At 44.1% G+C, this 18,769-nt stretch overlaps 1 protein-coding gene across 2 annotated transcripts in view; it reads right to left on the reverse strand.

Annotated features, from left to right (window-relative positions):
- The window catches only part of LOC143287678 (uncharacterized), a 36,202-nt gene that overhangs the window by 2,650 nt on the left and 14,783 nt on the right, over nt 1-18,769 (reverse strand). For both annotated transcript variants that reach the window (XM_076595859.1, XM_076595858.1), the window contains exons 8-15: nt 16,302-16,503; nt 14,268-14,593; nt 11,940-12,088; nt 9,034-9,190; nt 6,097-6,251; nt 3,271-3,397; nt 1,908-2,013; nt 910-992 (exon numbers count right to left, since the gene is read on the reverse strand). In XM_076595859.1, coding sequence (XP_076451974.1) covers nt 910-992; nt 1,908-2,013; nt 3,271-3,397; nt 6,097-6,251; nt 9,034-9,190; nt 11,940-12,088; nt 14,268-14,593; nt 16,302-16,503 — 1,305 coding nt within the window. The remainder of the gene's footprint in view (nt 1-909; nt 993-1,907; nt 2,014-3,270; nt 3,398-6,096; nt 6,252-9,033; nt 9,191-11,939; nt 12,089-14,267; nt 14,594-16,301; nt 16,504-18,769) is intronic.

Genomic DNA, 18,769 nt, shown 5'->3' on the forward strand with positions numbered 1-18,769 from the left:
ACAAACACACACTACTTTACATACATGCGAGTAATATCATACACGCACGCTTACAGCATGCACACACACACACACACACACACACACACACACACATCATACATACATATGCATATACACAGCGTATGATTTTTTTCAATAACGTACATACACAGACGAATGAAACATATATAATGTATAAATCTCTCTCTCTCTCTCTCTCTCTCTCTCTCAAGCACACACACACACACACACACACACACACACACACACACACTCACGCCCGCACATTGAAATACATTGACTGAGTTGTTTTAACTCTGGTCAACTTCCCCACCGGCCACCTCACTCCCCCACTGCCCCTTCACTCCAGCTGCCCCCACCCCCTTAAATGTAATGGGAGTGATGATGGTGTGCAGAGAGGGGGTGACAGCGTGTGGAGTGTGAGTTTTATTCTATAACTGTTTTGCATGCAGCATGTTTTTACCTGTCCAGTTTTACCTGACTTTTACTCACTGGTTGCTATTCAACCAGCCTGTACAGATTTCACTTCTGTGACCTTGCCCGAAGAAGCTGTTTTAACAGCGAAAATTTGCTGCTTTTTAAGAATACAAGTTTTAAGACATGAAGAGCCTACTGTTGTTGATATTTTTATATTTTACCGGTCTATGTATTTACCTCAGTGCTTTCTGCAAGGAGCAGAGCCCAGGACACGAAGAGAGTGTGAACTATCTGTATATATATATATATATATATATATATATATATATGTGTGTGTGTGTGTGTGTGTGTGTGTGTGTGTGTGTGTGTGCAGAGCACTTGTTGGAACAATGAACACCCGCTGCCCCATACTCGCTATCCGAAAGTCTATCATTTACGGAAATAACATCGTGTAACATAAAAAGCCACGTCACGTAACACGACACTGACCGAGGTAATGCTTTTATCGCAACCCCCCATGGCCATATGCAAGGGGGTATCCCCGTTACGATCCTGTACGTTCAAACTGGCACCTGCACAACAACGGACAGGTACGTCAACATGTAGGCCAACATTCTCCACGGTGACAAAGACCACACACATTTCAACACCAACAGGTAGGTTAACATGTACGTTCATTTCAGATCGAACAGGTAGGCATACACAAGTCTGCATGTAGGTCTGGGATTTTATGCTTGACAACTTCTTCTATTATTTCGTTAGCAATGTAGAGGACAGGTAAATTCTTGGAAAAGGTTTTGTCGTATTTGTCTTATGACAATCTTCATAAATTTAGTTTTAAAGGGATGGAGAGTCGTGTGATTCAAACATGCCCAATAAAAAGAATGTTGCATGGTAGTAAGGAAAGCTCTCAGAATATCAGCATTACTTGTATCTAAAGTATTATCATCAGCAAACACATCACGTTGTCTTTTTAGAGATAATGGTAGATCGTTGATGTATAATGAAAACAATACAGGACCCAGTACTCAGCCCTGTGGAACGCCAAATTTGCTGTGTATAGGAATATGACCTGTGGATTACTATTTCCTTGTTTCGTTTTTTGTTTGTTTGTTTTTTGTTTTGTTTTTTTGTTGTTTTTTTTCCCTTTCTTTCTTTCGTTCTGTTTTTTTGTTGTTGTTTTTGTTTGTTGTTGTTGTTGTTGTTTTGTTTTGTTTTTTGCCCAGAGGGCTGGGTGTAAACAAGTATTAATGACAGAGACAGAGACAGAGAGAGAGGGGTTATTATTATAATGATTACCAATGACCAGTAGTAGTTGTAGTAGTAGTTGTAGTAGTGATGGTGGTGGTGGTGGTTATTATGATTACCCATGACCAGTAGTAGTTGTAGCAGTGATGGTGGTGGTGGTGGTTATTATGATTACCTATGACTAGTAGTAGTAGTAGTGGTGGTAGTAGTGTAATTATCATAATCATAATGATCATTACCTATGTCCACTAAGGCCTGCACGAGGTCAGTAGAGCCTTGCAGGCATGCCATATGAAGGGCAGTCTGCCTCCGATGACCCGAGGGCAAATTGACGTCAGCGCTGCCCTGCCAATAAAAAAAAAAACCACGTCACACCACACCGTCCGCTTCCCTTCTCTGCTGCCGCACGGAAACGAACCAAGGAAAAGGAAGAAGGAAGAGAACACCAAGTAAGCGCGCGTGTACGCACGTACACTTAAGCAAGCAAGCAAGCGCACGTACAAACACATATTCACGAGTTACTTCGAGTCCGTATAGGAAGCGAAAAAATATGAGCTCACAGGTTCGAATCCCGATCTCGCTAATAAATTATTTCCTCCCACACCACCAGACTTCCAGTGTTGGTTTGGAACCAAGTCATTCGGATGAGACGATAAACGGAGGCCCCGTGTGTAGCATGCATGCACTCTGCGCACATACAAGAATCCACGGCAACATACAGGTAGTTCCTGATAGAATTCTTTAGAGAAAATTCCTATTTGATAGTAAAATGAATACACTTTCAAACAGGGGAAAAAAAAGGGGGGGGGGGGCTGTACTGTGGTGACGCGCTCTCCCCGGAGAGAACAACTCGAATTTTACACACAGAAATACGTTGTGACCCCCACCCTCAAAAAAAAAAATAATACACTACAATCCAATCCAATCTAATCAATCCAATCCAATCCATCCAATCCAATCCAAAACAATCAACACAACACAACACAAAACAGTAAATACAATCCAATGTGACAAAATACAATACAAGACAGAGCAATGTAAAGCGATGCGATGCGAGGCCATACAACACAACACAACAAAATACAATACACTGCAGCACAACAGAACAAAATACAACACAACACAATACAATAAATACAACACAACGACACAACACGTCAGCACAACACAACAGAAGACATACAACGCAACACAACAGCACAGGCCAACACAGTAAATACAACACGGCACAGCCGCAACGCAGCTCAACACAACACAGTTCAGTACAACTGTGAACTGGCAACGAACTTATGAGAAGAAGAAGACAATACAATACAATACAATACAATACAATATAAGAAGACCAGCCTCGGCCAAGAAGAAGTAGTAGTAGTAGTAGTAGAAGTAGTAGTAATGGAAGAAGAAGAAGAATACAATACAATACAATACAATACAATACAAGAAGACCAGTCTCAGCCAAGGAGAAGAAGAAGAAGACGAAGATTGAAAAATACAACACAATACAATACAAGAAGACCAGCCTCAGCCAAGAAGAAGAAGAAGAATCAGAGGAATGAGAAGAAGAAGAAGAAGAGGAACAAGAACAAGAAGACCAAGCCTCACGTGACTCAGCAGGACACGAACGCCTTCGAGGAATCTGCCCTTGACACACACGTGAAGCGCCGCCAGATCGTTGTCAATCAGCTGGTTCACAGAGGAACTGTCCTTCGCCAGGAGCAGACAGAGCATCCTGCAGCAACCACATCGCGGTCATATAATGAGTATGCTTATTATGAGCTGTTATGAGCATGCTTAATTCATCCTGTTACAGGAATGCTTGAGATATCAGTAGCAGTAGCAGTAGCTCAAGGAGGCGTCACTGCGTTCGGACAAATCCATATACGCTACACCACATCTGCCAAGCAGATGCCTGACCAGCAGCGTAACCCAACGCGCTTAGTCAGGCCTTGAGAAAAGGAAAAAAAGAAAAAGAAGTATATATATATATATATATATATATATATATATATATATACATATATATATATATATATGTATGTATATATATATATATATTATATATATATATATATATATATAGAGAGAGAGAGAGAGAGAGAGAGAGAGAGAGAGAGAGAGAGAGAGAGAGAGAAGCGTACATACATAAATAAATAAATAATAATTATGATGGAAAAAAAAAAAAAGAGATAGGTATACTTTACTGTTCAGTTAGTCTCGATCTTTCGTCGTAGTTCTTCCTTTTAACCTCTGCCACTTTTTATGTCTCTTCTCCTCTCTCAGTCATCCCGCTACCTCTTCCCATCGCCCCCACGCCCAACCCCCACGCGCGCACACACATATACTACTCCCCCGTCTAATATCACTTACCAGTGAAAAAAACAACAACGTTAAACTAAGGAAAGAAAGAAAAACCGCAGTCGTCATAAGGTTAACCAGTCTGGTTTTTGTTTTCAGTTTCAGTTTCTCAAAGAGGCGTCACGGCGTTCGGTTCGGACAAAGCCATATACGCTACACCACATCTGTTAGGCGGCAGATGCCGACTGACCCGCAGCACAACCCAACGCAAGAACCAGCCAACCAAAAAGACAAGGACAAGCCCGTTAGAAGCTCAGGACCATGTAATGAGCCCTGTCTTTTTAATTGATAAATGATGCTGGTGCCTTCTTTATATCTTGCATCTTTGTAACTCGTAACTTATTCCAGGCAAACCTACGTAACAAGAAGTCAATCAACTATGATGTTTCTATGCATGTAAAACGTACACTTAAATAGCTGACATGTCTCTGTTCTGAATTAAACTGGGCATTATTGTTGATAATAGCCGATAATATGCTGCTTATATGACGGTTGAATAAAGGCAGAATTGTAGCTTACAAAAGCAAAACACGGTGCCAAGCTTTATTCTGAACTTCTTGTTCGCAGGCTTAGGAAAATGAAACTCTCCACATTCAAACAAACAGCCTTGTAAGTAAGGGTGTGGTTTCAATAGACTCGGTGTTCCAAGCAAACGGAAAATTTCAAAACGATCACTGACCAAAACATAGAAAGGTATTACAGAAAATAATCATTTAGCCAGACATCTGGAAACGCCAGAACAATCACTGAACTAAACAAAGGAGGAATTTCAGTGAATACTCATTGAGTTCAACAAAGGGAACTTCAGAACAATCACTGACCCAAATTAAAGCAGAATTTCAGAAAACACTACTTGAGCCAAGAACAGAAATACTTCAGTTCCATCACTGATAAAAGCAAAGGGAAATTTCAATGCAATGGCTGAACCAAACAAAGGAAGAATTTCAGAAAATACCCATTCAGCAAAGCAAGGTAAACCAGAACAATCACGGAACCAGACAGAGGAAGAATTTCACATAATATTCAAACTTTCTTATGAACTTCTTGTTCGTCGGGTTACTTTGCTGGAACTCTCCACATTCAAACAAACAGCCTTGTAAATATGGGCGTGGTTTCAATAAACTCAGTGATCCAAACAAATGGGAAACTTCAAAACGACCACTGACACAGACAAAGAAAGGTATTTTTTGTGGAAAATACTCATTAAGCACAGGGAAACATCGATCAATCACTGAACCGAACAAAGGAGGGATTTCAGTAAATACTGAAGCAAGCGAAGGGAACTTTCAGTAGCATCACTGAACCAAGCAAATGAGTAACTTCAGAAAATAATCACTGAGAAAAGCATAAGGAAATTTCAGAACAATCACTCATCCAAACACGGGAGAAATTTCAGAAAGAAAAAAACAACTAAGCCCATGGAATGGAAAAATCTCGGTGCACTCACTAAACCAAGCCAAGGCGAAATTTCAAGGCTAATGGGAAATTTCAGTGTGAAAGGGAATTTTCAGTGCTAAGGCGAAATCTCAGCGTCATGGAGAAATTTCAGTGCCAATGGAAAATTTCGGTGGACTCACTAAACCAACCTAAGGGAAAATTTCACTGAACACTCATGAACCAAGCAACAGGGGAAAATTCAGAACAATCGCTGAGAACCAAAGTGGTGGCCTTGTAGTAATGCGCCCGACTAGGAAGCAAAAGTCCATGAGTTCGAATCCCGTGTACGGACCGACATTTTTATACTTTCCCTTCCACCAGACCTTGAGTGGTGGTCTGGTTGGTAGTCTTTCTGATGAGACGAAAAACGTGCACTTAGCTCGCGTAATGAAAAACAGTTTCAGTTTCAGTTTCAGTTGCTCAAGGAGGCGTCACTGCGTTCGGACAAATCCATATACGCTACACCACATCTGCCAAGCAGATGCCTGACCAGCAGCGTAACCCAACGCGCTTAGTCATATAGCATCAACACAACACAAACAACAACAACAACAGCAACAACACAACACAACACAACACAACATAACACAACACAAAGACAAACACAAATACAAAGAACTGGACAGAAACACCCACTGAGCATTCTCCCTCATGCAGGCCAGCTGCAAAGGGGTGAATCCACGTTTGTTCACCAGGCCCAGGTTCAAACCCTCTTGATGCAACAGCAGGTCCACCATCACCGTGTTTTGTCGGGAGATACAATCGTGTAGCGGTGTGTCCCCGTGTTTGTCCTGGTAAAATAAGTAAATAAATATAATAATAATAATAATAATAATAATAATAATAATAAGCCCCACACCACAGCTTCACTTTTCAGTTTCGACCAAGTATCGAAGCGTGCGGACTTACACATATTCGCTACACCATATCTGCTGACTTACACATATTCGCTACACCATATCTGCTGTATCTTTTTCTTCTTCTTTTTTTTTTAAGGGACAGAAGCCCGAGCTTCGCAGAAACTCAACACGCTGGTCAGGCGTTGGGACAGCCAAGGATGAAGTAGGAGGAGAAGGAGGGGGCGGGGGGGGGGGGGGGGGCGGGGGTGTGTGCAGGAGCAGAAAGAGGAGAACAGGAGGAGAAAAGGCAGGAAGAGAGGGGAGGAACAGAAAGAGGAGGAGAAACAGAGAAAGAAAGAGGGGGAGGAAAAGGAGGAAGAGGTATTGGAGGAAGAGAGAGAGAGGAAGGAGAAAGAGGAGGAGAAACAGAGAAAGGGAAAGAGGAAAAAAAAGAAAGAAAGAGGAGGAGGAGGAGAAAAAGGAGGGAGAAGAGGAATTGGAGGAAGAGAAAGAGAGGGGGGAGGAGAAAGAGGGGAGAAACAGAGAAAGGGGAAGGGGAGAAAGAGAGGGGGGGGAGAAGGAAGAGCAGAAGAAAAAGGAGAAAGAGGAACAGGGCGAGAAAGAGAAAGAGGGGGGAGGAGAAAAAGAGGGAAGGGGATGAATTGTACAGTGCGACATGGCCTTCACGGGTCTGGAGCCAGCTGCATTGCTTGGTTGTAACTTTCTGACAGTTACACGTGACTAAATGCCTACATTGACCGAACAACGCCATTGGCCAGTTCCATACGACACAGTTAGTAGCGGGTTACGACCATACTAGCTTCTTCCGTCCGAGCAATGCAACTGGCTCTAGGAGAGAAGAGGCAGCGGTGCCCCAGTGTTAAATCTCCCGACTAGGAAGCGAGGTCTGTGGGTTTGGTACCCACATCTGGGATTTCTTTTTTTTTTCTTTCTTTCTTTCTTTCTTTCTTTTTTAATTTTTTTTTTTACTCCCACCTCGCCCCCACCCTCCACTTGACGTTGAGTGATGGTCTCGGTGCTAGTCTTTCGTGTGAGACGATAAGCCGAGGTCCCGTGTGAATCATGTTCTTAGTGCACGTAAAAGAACCTGCGGCAACGGAAGGGTTTGCTCCTGGCAAAATACTGTAGAAATATCCGCTTTGGTTGGAAAACAAATACGGTTGTAAAACTAGTCTTTCGTGTGAGACGATGAGCCGAGGTCCCGTGTGAAGCATGTTCTTTGTGCACGTAAATGAACCTGCAGCAGCAAAAGGGTTTGTTCCTGGCAAAATACAGTAGAAATATCCGCTTTGATAGAAAAAAAACAAACACTTACAGACAGGGAAAAAAGGGAGGGGTGGGGGGCGATGCACTGTGGCAACGCGATATCCCCAGGTAGAGCAGCCCTAAATTAATACTACAATACAATACAATACAATACAATACAATACGATTCCTTTTGTAAGTTATTGCGAGTGCGTGTGTGTATGTGTGTGTGTGTGTGTGTGTGTGTGTGTGTGTGTGTGTGAGTGTGTGTGTGTGTGTGAGTGTGTGTGTGTGTGTGTGTGTGTGTGTGTGGGTGGGTGTGTGTGTGCGCGCGCGTTAAAAGCGTGTTGTAAAACGCTTTGAGCTCCCTTTAAGGGTATCCATTATTATCATTTGTATTATTACAGTACAATACAATACAATACAATACAATAATGTAACACGCGCAGTCTTTGAATCTGTTTTATGCTTTTGGGCATTAGATCGTTTGTTTTTCTTCTTACTTTTGTAAGTTAGTGTGTGCGTGCGTGTGTATGTGTGTGTGTGTGTGTGTGTGTGTGTGTGTGTGTGTGTGTGTGTGTGTGTGTGTGTGTGGTTGTGTGTGTGTGTGTTTGTGACCAAACCTACCCTTTTCACAGTTCGGTGTAAGACCCAGTTTGGGGATGGATGGACTGCTGAGGAAGACAGCATAGGTATTTAATCTCATCCCTAAGTCACACTTTTAATAGTTATTTTCTTCATGTTCGAGAATTAAAAACAAACAAACAAAAACATTGACATGCTAAAAACAACAACAACAACACAAAAACCTTGAATTCCAATACTCTTCTTTCGTACAGCGTGCAGAGTAGCATGGTCATGTATTGCTAAGAGTGTGAAAGCTGTTTTACCGTGGTTTATTCACACTGACTAAAAAAAAAAAAAGGTTTTCCGACAGGCAGATAAACAGGGGAAATGTCCCACACTATATGACACGTTGGTGTATAACAATGAAAGGAAAATGCCCGATCTCTTATTGGTATATTTTCGAGAAGGAATTTGACACTATTATAATCTTCATGAGCCAGGGGAGGGAGGGAAGAAGGGAGGGTTCTTCTTCTTCTTCTTCTGCGTTCACTCGTATGCACACGAGTGGGCTTTTACGTGTAAGACCGTTTCCCCCGCCATGTAGGCAGCCATACTCCGTTTTCGGGGGTGTCCATGCTGGGTATGTTCTTGTTTCCATAACCCACCGAACGCTGACATGGATTACTGGATCTTTAACGTGCGTGTTTGATCTGCTTGCATATACACACGAAGGGGGTTCAGGCACTAGCAGGTCTGCACATATGTTGACCTGGGAGATCGTAAAAATCTCCACCCTTTACCCACCAGGCGCCGTCACCGTGATTCGAACCCGGTACCCTCAGATTGAAAGTCCAACGCTTTAACCACTTGGCTATTGCGCCCGTCGGGAGGGTTCATTTACCTGAGCATTGACATCGCTCCCCATGTACAGCAGCATCTGAGCGGCCTCGTTCTGGTAGTTGAAGACTGCACAGTGGAGTGGGGTCCTCTGTAGTGCGTTCCTCTGCCTCGCGCTGGCTCCGCGCTCCAACAGGAGAAGGGCAATGTCCTCTTTTTTCCTGGAGGACAGAGGATTTTTGACATGGGTACTTATATAGCTGCCTATCCTCGGTTGGAGACCAAGCTCTAAGCGCTTTACAAACTCGGGGGTCATTTGCACAACAGGCTGCCTAGCCTACCTGGGGTAGAGCCGACTGACGGCTGTCATTGCGCGGGGCGCTCATCATTCGTTTCCCCGTGTCATTCGTTCAGATTTCAGGCACGCACACATACACACTCCGACAGACATGTAATATTTTACGTGTATAACCGTTTTGTTTACTTACCCTGCCAATTAGGCAGCCATACTCCGTTTTCGGGTGTGTGTATGCTGTGTATGTTCTTGTTTCCATAGCCCACCTACATGAAGGGGATTCAAGCACAAGCAGGTCTGCACATATGTTGACCTGGGACATCTCCACCCTTTACCCACCAAGCGCCGTTACCGAGATTCGAACCCATGACCCTCATATTGAAAGTCCAACGTTTTAACCACTTGGCTATTGCCGACATCAAATCAAAATCACAGAGGAGAAAGACGATGTGGTTACGGAAAAAGAAGGAACTGGAGAAAGGTTTTAAACAACAACAACAGAGTTTAAAAGGTCCCACAGCCTTCAAACGCCGTCAAGGCGGTGAATTCATATTTACTGTGTCTAGGGCTCGGCATAGGAAGGCGGGGCCCAATCCTCTCCTTCCGCCGTTTCAGCCTTCGCCTACCCAAGTTGGGTACCCGTTCACACCTGGGTGAAGTGAGGAAAATCGGAGTAAAGTGCCTTTCCCAAGGACACAACACTATGCCGAAACGGGATCTCAAACCATTGATTTCTGGTGAAGTGAACGCTAGATTAGAAGTCAAATTCCTTTCCGACTCCGCCACGGCGTCACGGGTGATATCGTCTTCTAATGAACATTTCAAAGACAAATGTGAGTTGGGAAAGGAAGAGGAGAAGGAAGAAAAATAATGTCTTTCCTGTAGAAAATCCAAAGCACAGATTCCGAGCAGAATGACAATGTCCTTCCTATAGAGAATCCAAAGCATAGTTCCGAGCAGAATGACAATAATGTCTTTCCTATAGAGAATCCAAAGCATAGATTCCGAGCAGAATGACAATAAATGTCTTTCCTATAGAGAATCCAAAGCATAGATTCCGAGCAGAATGACAATGATGTATTTCCTATAGAGAATCCAAAGCATAGTTCCGAGCAGAATGACAATAATATCTTTCCTATAGAGAATCCAAAGCATAGATTCCGAGCAGAATGACAATGTCTTTCCTATAGAGAATCCAAAGCATAGTTCCGAGCAGAATGACAATAATGTCTTTCCTATAGAAAACCCAAAACACAGATTCCGAGCAGAATGACAATAATGTCTTTCCTATAGAGAATCCAAAGCATAGATTCCGAGCAGAATGACAATGATGTCTTCCCTGTAGAAAACCCAAAACACAGATTCCGAGCAGAATGACAATAATGTCTTCCCTGTAGAAAACCCAAAACACAGATTCCGAGCAGAATGACAATAATGTCTTTCCTATAGAGAATCCAAAGCATAGATTCCGAGCAGAATGACAATAATGTCTTCCCTGTAGAGAATCCAAAGCATAGATTCCGAGCAGAATGACAATGATGTCTTCCCTGTAGAAAACCCAAAACACAGATTCCGAGCAGAATGACAATGATGTCTTTCCTATAGAGAATCCAAAGCATAGATTCCGAGCAGAATGACAATAATGTCTTCCCTGTAGAAAACCCAAAACACAGATTCCGAGCAGAAAGACAATGATGTCTTTCCTATAGAGAATCCAAAGCATAGATTCCGAGCAGAATGACAATAATGTCTTCCCTGTAGAAAATCCAAAGCATAGATTCCGAGCAGAATGACAATAATGTCTTCCCTGTAGAAAACCCAAAACACAGATTCCGAGCAGAATGACAATGATGTCTTTCCTATAGAGAATCCAAAGCATAGATTCCGAGCAGAATGACAATAATGTCTTTCCTATAGAGAATCCAAAGCATAGATTCCGAGCAGAATGACAATAATGTCTTCCCTGTAGAGAATCCAAAGCATAGATTCCGAGCAGAATGACAATAATGTCTTCCCTGTAGAAAACCCAAAACACAGATTCCGAGCAGAATGACAATGATGTCTTTCCTATAGAGAATCCAAAGCATAGATTCCGAGCAGAATGACAATAATGTCTTCCCTGTAGAAAACCCAAAACACAGATTCCGAGCAGAATAAGGGGCAATAAAACGAAGGAGAGCATGGAGGAGAGACGGGGAAGAGGGGTGTGGGGGAGAAGGAAGAGATGGTGGAAGAGGAAGAAGACCTCTCAACACCCCCACCCCCCACCCCTCCACACACACACACACACCTCCCATCCACCTCCCACCACCACCACCACCCCACACACACACACACGCGCGCGCTCGCGCACACACACACACACACACACACATACATACCTTCCCCCGTCCTCTATCCCCGCCCACTCCTAACTCACACACACACACACACAGATTTTGTGTGTGTGTGCGTGTGCGTGTGTGTGTGTGTGTGTGTGTGTCCCTCGCCCCAGAATAAAAAAAAACACGGGTTGAGCTCCGTGATGAGAGCGTGCGCGCGCACAGACAGACAGACACACACACACACACTCTCTGTCTCTCTCTGTCTCTGTCTCTCTTTCTCTCTGTGCCCCCTGACCCCCTCCACCAATCCCCCCCATGCCCCCCACCCCACACCTCTATGAAAACCCCCACCGGTCAAGCGCGGAGATGAGGGGGCACTGTTCCTTGGCCCCTCCGGCGTTGATGTCCGCCCCGAGATCCAGCAGTGCCCACACCACCTTGCGCCTGCCTTCGTGACTGGCCAACATCAGGGGCGTCACCCCATTGTGCTCCCTCTCCACCTGCTCAAGTAAGGAACAGCGGTAGTAGTAGCAGTAGTAGTAGTAGTAGTAATGGTAGTAGCAGTAGTAGTAGCAGCAGCAATAGTAGTAGTAGCAGCAGTAGTAGTAATGGTAGTAGCAGTAGTAGTAGCAGCAGCAATAGTAGTAGTAGCAGTAGTAGTAGCAATGGTAGTAGCAGCAGTAGTAGTAGCAGCAGCAATAGTAGTAGTAGCAGTAGTAGTAGTAATGGTAGTAGCAGTAGTAGTAGCAGCAGCAACAGTAGTAGTAGCAGTAGTAGTAGTAGCAGCAGCAGCAGCAGTAGTAGTAGTAGCAGTAGTAGTAGCAGTAGTAGTAGTAGTAGTAGCAGCAGCAGCAGTAGTAGTAGCAGCAGTAGTAGTAGTAATGATAGTAGCAGTAGTAGTAGCAGTAGTAGTAGTAGTAGTAGTAGCAACAGCAGCAGCAGAAAGAAAGAAAAACAAAATGAACATTTGTTTCCTCTCTCCAGTGTGTTCCCTCTCCACCTGGTCAGGTAAGGAACAGCGGCGGCAGCAGCAGTAGTAGTAGTAATGGTAGTAGCAGTAGTAGTAGCAGCAACAATAGTAGTAGTAGCAGTAGTAGTAGTAGCAGCAGCAGCAGCAGTAGTAGTAGTAGTAGTAGTAGCAACAACAGCAGCAGTAGTAGTAGCAGCAACAGCAAGTGTGCAGTAGGGCCAGCACCAGCAGCATTAGCAGCAGCAACGGTAGTAGCAGCAGCAGCAGCAGCAGCAGTAGTAGTAGTAGCAACAGCAGCAGCAGTAGTAGTAGTAGTAGTAGCAGCAGCAGCAGCAGCAGCAGCAGTAGTAGTAATAGTAGCAGCAGCAGCAGTAGCAGTAGAAGTAGTAGTAGTAGTAGTAGCAGCAACAGCAAGTGTGCAGTAGGGCCAGCACCAGCAGCATTGGCAGCAGCAGCAGTAGTAGTAGTAGTATTAGTAGCAGCAGCAGTAGCAGTAGCAGAAAGAAAGACAAAATGAACGATGTTTGTTCCCTCTCCACCTGGTCAGGTAAGGAACAGCGGCGGCAGCAGCAGCAGCAGCAGTAGTAGTAGTAGTAGTAGTAGTAGTAGTAGTAGTAGTAGCAGTAGTGTAGTAGCAGCAGCAATAGTAGTAGCAGCAAGTGTGCAGTAGGGCCAGCCCCACCAGCATTAGCAACAGCAACGGTAGTAGTAGTAGTAGTAGTAGCAGCAGCAGAAGTAGAGGTAGTAGTAGTAGCAACAGTAGCAAGTGTACAGTATGGCCAGTACCAGCAGCATTTGCAGCAGCAACGGTAGTAGTAGTAGTAGTAGCAGCAGCAGCAGCAGTAGAAGTAGTAGTAGTAGTAGCAACAGCAGCAGCAGCAGCAGTAGTAGTAGTAGCAACAGCAGCAGCAGCAGCAGTAGTAGTAGTAGCAACAGCAGCAGCAGCAGCAGCAGCAGTAGTAGTAGCAGCAGCAGCAGCAGCAGTAGTAGTAGTAGTAGTAGTAGTAGTAGCAGCAGCAGCAGCAGCAGCAGCAGTAGCAGCAGCAGCAGCAACAACAACAACAGTAGTAGTAGTAGCAGCAGCAGCAGTAGTAGTAGTAGTAGCAGCAACAACAACAACAACAACGACAACAACAACAACAACAGTAGTAACAGCAGTATCAACAGCAGCAGAAAGACAAAATGAACTACAGAAAAAAAAAGAAGAAAGAAAGGCAAAAACGAACAAACGAAAAAACAAACAAAAACACCAACAATAGAAAAACAAAAAGAGACAAAAAGAAACAAAATTGGGAGAAAAAAAAGATAGAAAGAAAGAAAGAGAACAAAAAAGATAAGAAAGAAAGGAAAAGAAAGAAAGGAAAAAAAAGAAAGAAAGAAGGCAGGGATTAATATGGGAACAAACGAACGAACAAACAAACAAACAAGCAAACAAACTGTGACGATATCACCTCATTGGCAGAACGCGACATCAGTCGATGATTCATGAAAAGGGACTTAACTGTGATTTTCCGGACATGCGCATAGAGACTGAAATGAGAGGCTCCCTTCCAACGGTTGAAATACAACCTTCGATTCGTCTGCTTTGTGAAGTTGTTAATCTAGTTTTCAGTGCGCCTTTGTCTAACATTCAAGTTACGACACACAAACTTACGAGCAAACGAACAAGCAAACAAAACCAACCAACGAACGAACGGACAGCCACTGACCAGCCTGGGGTCAGCACGGCACATGGCCTTGACCTTGTCCACGTCACCCTCCATCACTGCCATCTGCAGTCTGCCCTCCGCCGAGTCCTCCCCTCCTCCTCCCAGCGTGATCCCCCCCATCGTCCCTCCAGCCCCTCGAATCAAACTGCCCAGCTGCTGGTTCAAGCTGCCCAGAGTTCTCAGCTGGTCGTCAAGATCGTCACCCGCCTGAGCCAGCTGCGCCACGTCCGAGAGCCGTATGCGATGTCCTCTTCCTCCTCTTCCTCCACCTCCTCCATCTCCGCCTCCTCCTCCAGTTGAGAGCAAGCCAGTTAGCCGTCCCAACACTATAAAGAAAAAAAGGGGGGAGAGAAAAAATAAAACAAACAAACAAAAAAAAAAAAACATGGAGAGACTTCTTCTGCGTTCGTGGGCTGCAACTCCCACGTTCACTCGTATGCACACGAGTGGGATTTTACGTGTATGACCGTTTTTACCCCGCCATGTAGGCAGCCATACTCCGCTTTCGGGGGGGTGCATGCTGGGTATGTTCTTGTTTCCATAACCCACCGAACGCTGACATGGATTACAGGATCTTTAATGTGCGTATTTGATCTTCTGCTTGCGTATACACACGAAGGGGGTTCAGGCACTAGCAGGTCTGCACGTATGTTGACCTGGGAGATCGTAAAAATCTCCACCCTTAACCCACCAGGCGCCGTCACCGTGATTCGAACCCGGGACCCTCAGATTGAAAGTCCAACGCTTTAACCACTCGGCTATTGCGCCCGTCGATGGAGAGACAAAACTGAGTGAATTATTTTGAGGGAAGGGGAAGGAGCAGACGAGAGAGGTAAAGTGGAGGAGGGTGGAAAGAGACAAGACAAGACATGACTAAACGAGAGGAGACAAGCCAAGATAAGACGAGACAAGACAAGCTAAGATGAGACAAGACCAGATGAGACAAGACAAGATGAGACAAGACCAGATGAGACGAGACAGGCTAAGACAAGACAAGACGAGACAAGACCAGATGAGACAAGACAAGACGAGACAAGACCAGATGAGACGAGACAGGCTAAGACAAGACAAGACGAGACAAGACCAGATGAGACAAGACAAGACGAGACAAGACCAGATGAGACGAGATAGGCCAAGATAAGACAAGACAAGACAAGATTAAACGAGAGGAGACAAGCCAAGATACGACAAGACGAGACAAGACCAGATGAGACTAGACAAGCCGACACAAGACGAGACAAGACCAGATGACACAAGACAAGACGAGACGAGATAAGATGAGACAAGACGAGACAAGACAAAACAAGACAAGACGAGAAGAGACGAGACGACACGAAACATGAAAAAAAGCATCTTTATTTGCAAGAACCAGAGCGAGACAGAGAGAGGGGGTGGAGATGTGGGCAGAAACACAGGAGACTGAACAAAGAGAGTGGGCATGAGCCAACACATGACAAAGAGCATACGGTTTTTTTTAATACTACAACGTGAACATGGCATGCAGCACCAAGAACTTTTAAGGCTTAATTCTTGCTCGTTATTGTTGATTTCATACGTAGCAGTGTTTCGAAAACTAAAGAAATACATCTGGAAGACTAACGCGAAAAAAAACCCAGAACAGATCTATTCTAACTTGAACTTTAACAGCGGTATTATCAAAGAATATAGAGTAAACCGTGCTCAACAATAAGATCTAATTTCCTTTGCAGACTAGCTTTGAGCTACCAGTATGATGATGATGATGATGATGCTAACGATGATTACAACGATGTTAACGATGATGACGATGAAAATGATGATGATGATGATGCTAACGATGATGACGATGATGCTAACGATGATGATGATGATGATGATGCTAACGATGATGATGATTATGCTAACGATGATGCTAACGATGATGATGATGATGGTGATGATGACGATGATGCTAACGATGATGACGATGATGCAAACGATGATGATGATGATGATGATATCCATTTTTTGAGGGGGATTAGGGGCTACGGGTGACAGGGCTTTCTCTTGACCCACAGGAGGAGGCGTCTCCATCGCCGGACTCCTCCATCAAACTGCCGATGTCGAGGGACGAGCCCCTCTCCTCCACCCTGTCCACGCTGCACCCAGGGGCGGGCACACAGCAGCCTGGGGTGTACAGATAGCTGCACTGCCCAAACCTCACGCGCAGGTCTCCGTCATTGTCCACGCGGGTGACCTCCCCTACCTTGCCGGCCGTCTGCGACAAAACGCGTACCACACAAAGAGTTCATCATGCAGCTGGACACGAATCACATCCAATTTCTAATCGAATCAGATCTGACCTGATCAAATTTATGAACAGTAGTCAAAATGAGATCGTATATGTTTAACGAATCACATCAGTTCAAACTGAATTGAATTTGATCAAATAATACATGAACAGCAATCAAACTTAGATCAAATATAGTTCTTATAGCAAGTTATAACTTAACCTTTATTCCGGGCAATGCCAGACGTTTCATTCACAGATTATAGATATATTCCTAGCTCTACGGCTGTGTGGAGGACCTGCAGCATACAGCTGCTTCATCGCGGAGACTGGGGTGTACATCTGACAAACGAGAAGAAGAAAATATATATTCTACCTTTATTTATTACAAGCTTAACTTTATTCCAGGCAATGTCAAATGTTTCAATCACTAATTTCAGATATATTCTACCTTTACAATTTTTCTTAGATATCCCGGTGACATTCCTGAGCACACGAAAAGCAGCATTCACACAGAGAAGCTGGCAGAAGATACACAGATACAGCGACACAGTCAGAAACACATGTTTGTATGTATGATAGTCAGTAGTGTTCAACTACAGAAAAACTGGCAGAAGATATACAGATACAGCGACACAGTCAGAAACATATGTATGTATGTATGATAGTCAGTAGTGTTCAACTACAGAAAAGCTGGCAGAAGATATACAGATACAGCGACACAGTCAGAAACACATGTATGAATGTATGATAGTCAGTAGTGTTCGACTATGACCATCAGAACAGCAGAGAAGGTAACTGCTGTCCCGACTATCTGGGCTATTTTGGAGAGTGTCTTGCCCAATTTACACCCCCACTCTCTAGGCCTAGAGGGTTTTAGGAGAGACGGCGTTGGGGTTGTTCCCAAAGGCCAACTTATAGCATACACTGGAGAGAAGGGCCCGGGTAGAGAATGGGGAAGGGCAAAAGGGATGAGAGATAAAGGAAAACAAAATCAATTAGCAGGCAGCGAAGGGGACTGGGGGCTGGACTGGGCCGGGAAGACGCAAACAGAGCATGTAACCAGAGACAGGACAGGACAGGACAGAAAAAAAAACACCTATCGAACATTACAGGCCACTCAGGCGAACACATGCCTTAACTGCCACCAAGTAGCTGTCTTAATCACCCAAGATTACCTGTATTGGATAAGAATACTGTGAATTCTTTCATGGTCTAATATCTATATACAGTTCTCTCTTTCTCTCTCTCTCTGTCTCTCTCTCTGTCTCTGTCTCTCTCTCTCTCTATATATATATATATACTTTTAGATATATATATATATATATATATATATATATATGTACACCCAACATTACCTTTATTGGAACATTGCCTTTATTGGATAAAGATACAGTGAATTCTTCATGGTCTAATATCTATCTATCTATATATGTGTGTGTATATACATATACATATTTGTATTTCTCTTTTTATCACAACAGATTTCTCTGTGTCAAATTCGGGCTGCTCTCCCAAGGGAGAGCGCGTCGCTACACTACAGTGCCACCCTTTTTTGTACTTTTTCCTGCGTGCAGTTTTATTTGTTTTTCCTATCGAAATGGATTTTTCTACAGAATTTTGCCAGGAAGAACCCTTTTGTTACTGTGGGTTCTTTTACGTGCGCTAAGTGCATACTGCACACGGGACCTCGGTTTATCGTCTCATCCGAATAACTAGCGTCCAGACCATCACTTAAGGTCTAGTGGAGGGGGAGAAAATATCGGCGGCTGAGCCGTGATTCGAACCAGCGCGCTCAGATTCTCTCGCTTCCTATGCGGACGCGTTACCACTAGGCCATCACTCCTCAACGTGCGTGCGTGTGTGTGTGTGTGTGTGTGTGTGTGTGTGTGTGTGTGTGTGTGTGTATTGGTTTTTTTCCAAGTCAATGCCGTTTATTCCTATGTAAATCTTTTGTTTAAATTCTGGATCCGGATCCACAAAACGATCGCCACAAAAATATTCGTTCTGTCCTATTCTCTCTGAATCTAAAACGTTTCACAGGAATCCATCAATGTTGTTTTTTTCCTGGAGACACCACGATGCTGCTTTTGGCCCTCTGAATGACGAAAAAAATCCTCCCGGAGTCACTGAATACCAATACTGATCCGGAGCACCGCAAAAACCTGACTGGTTCTCAGCCCCACACAAGCGACACTTCAACAACGTTTTGAGAAAATCCGTACACAGGTTGACATGCATACAAGCAAAGAAA

This window comes from Babylonia areolata, chromosome 11 (genome assembly GCF_041734735.1).
Source record: "Babylonia areolata isolate BAREFJ2019XMU chromosome 11, ASM4173473v1, whole genome shotgun sequence".
In the NCBI taxonomy this organism is placed as follows: Eukaryota; Metazoa; Mollusca; class Gastropoda; order Neogastropoda; family Buccinidae; genus Babylonia; species Babylonia areolata.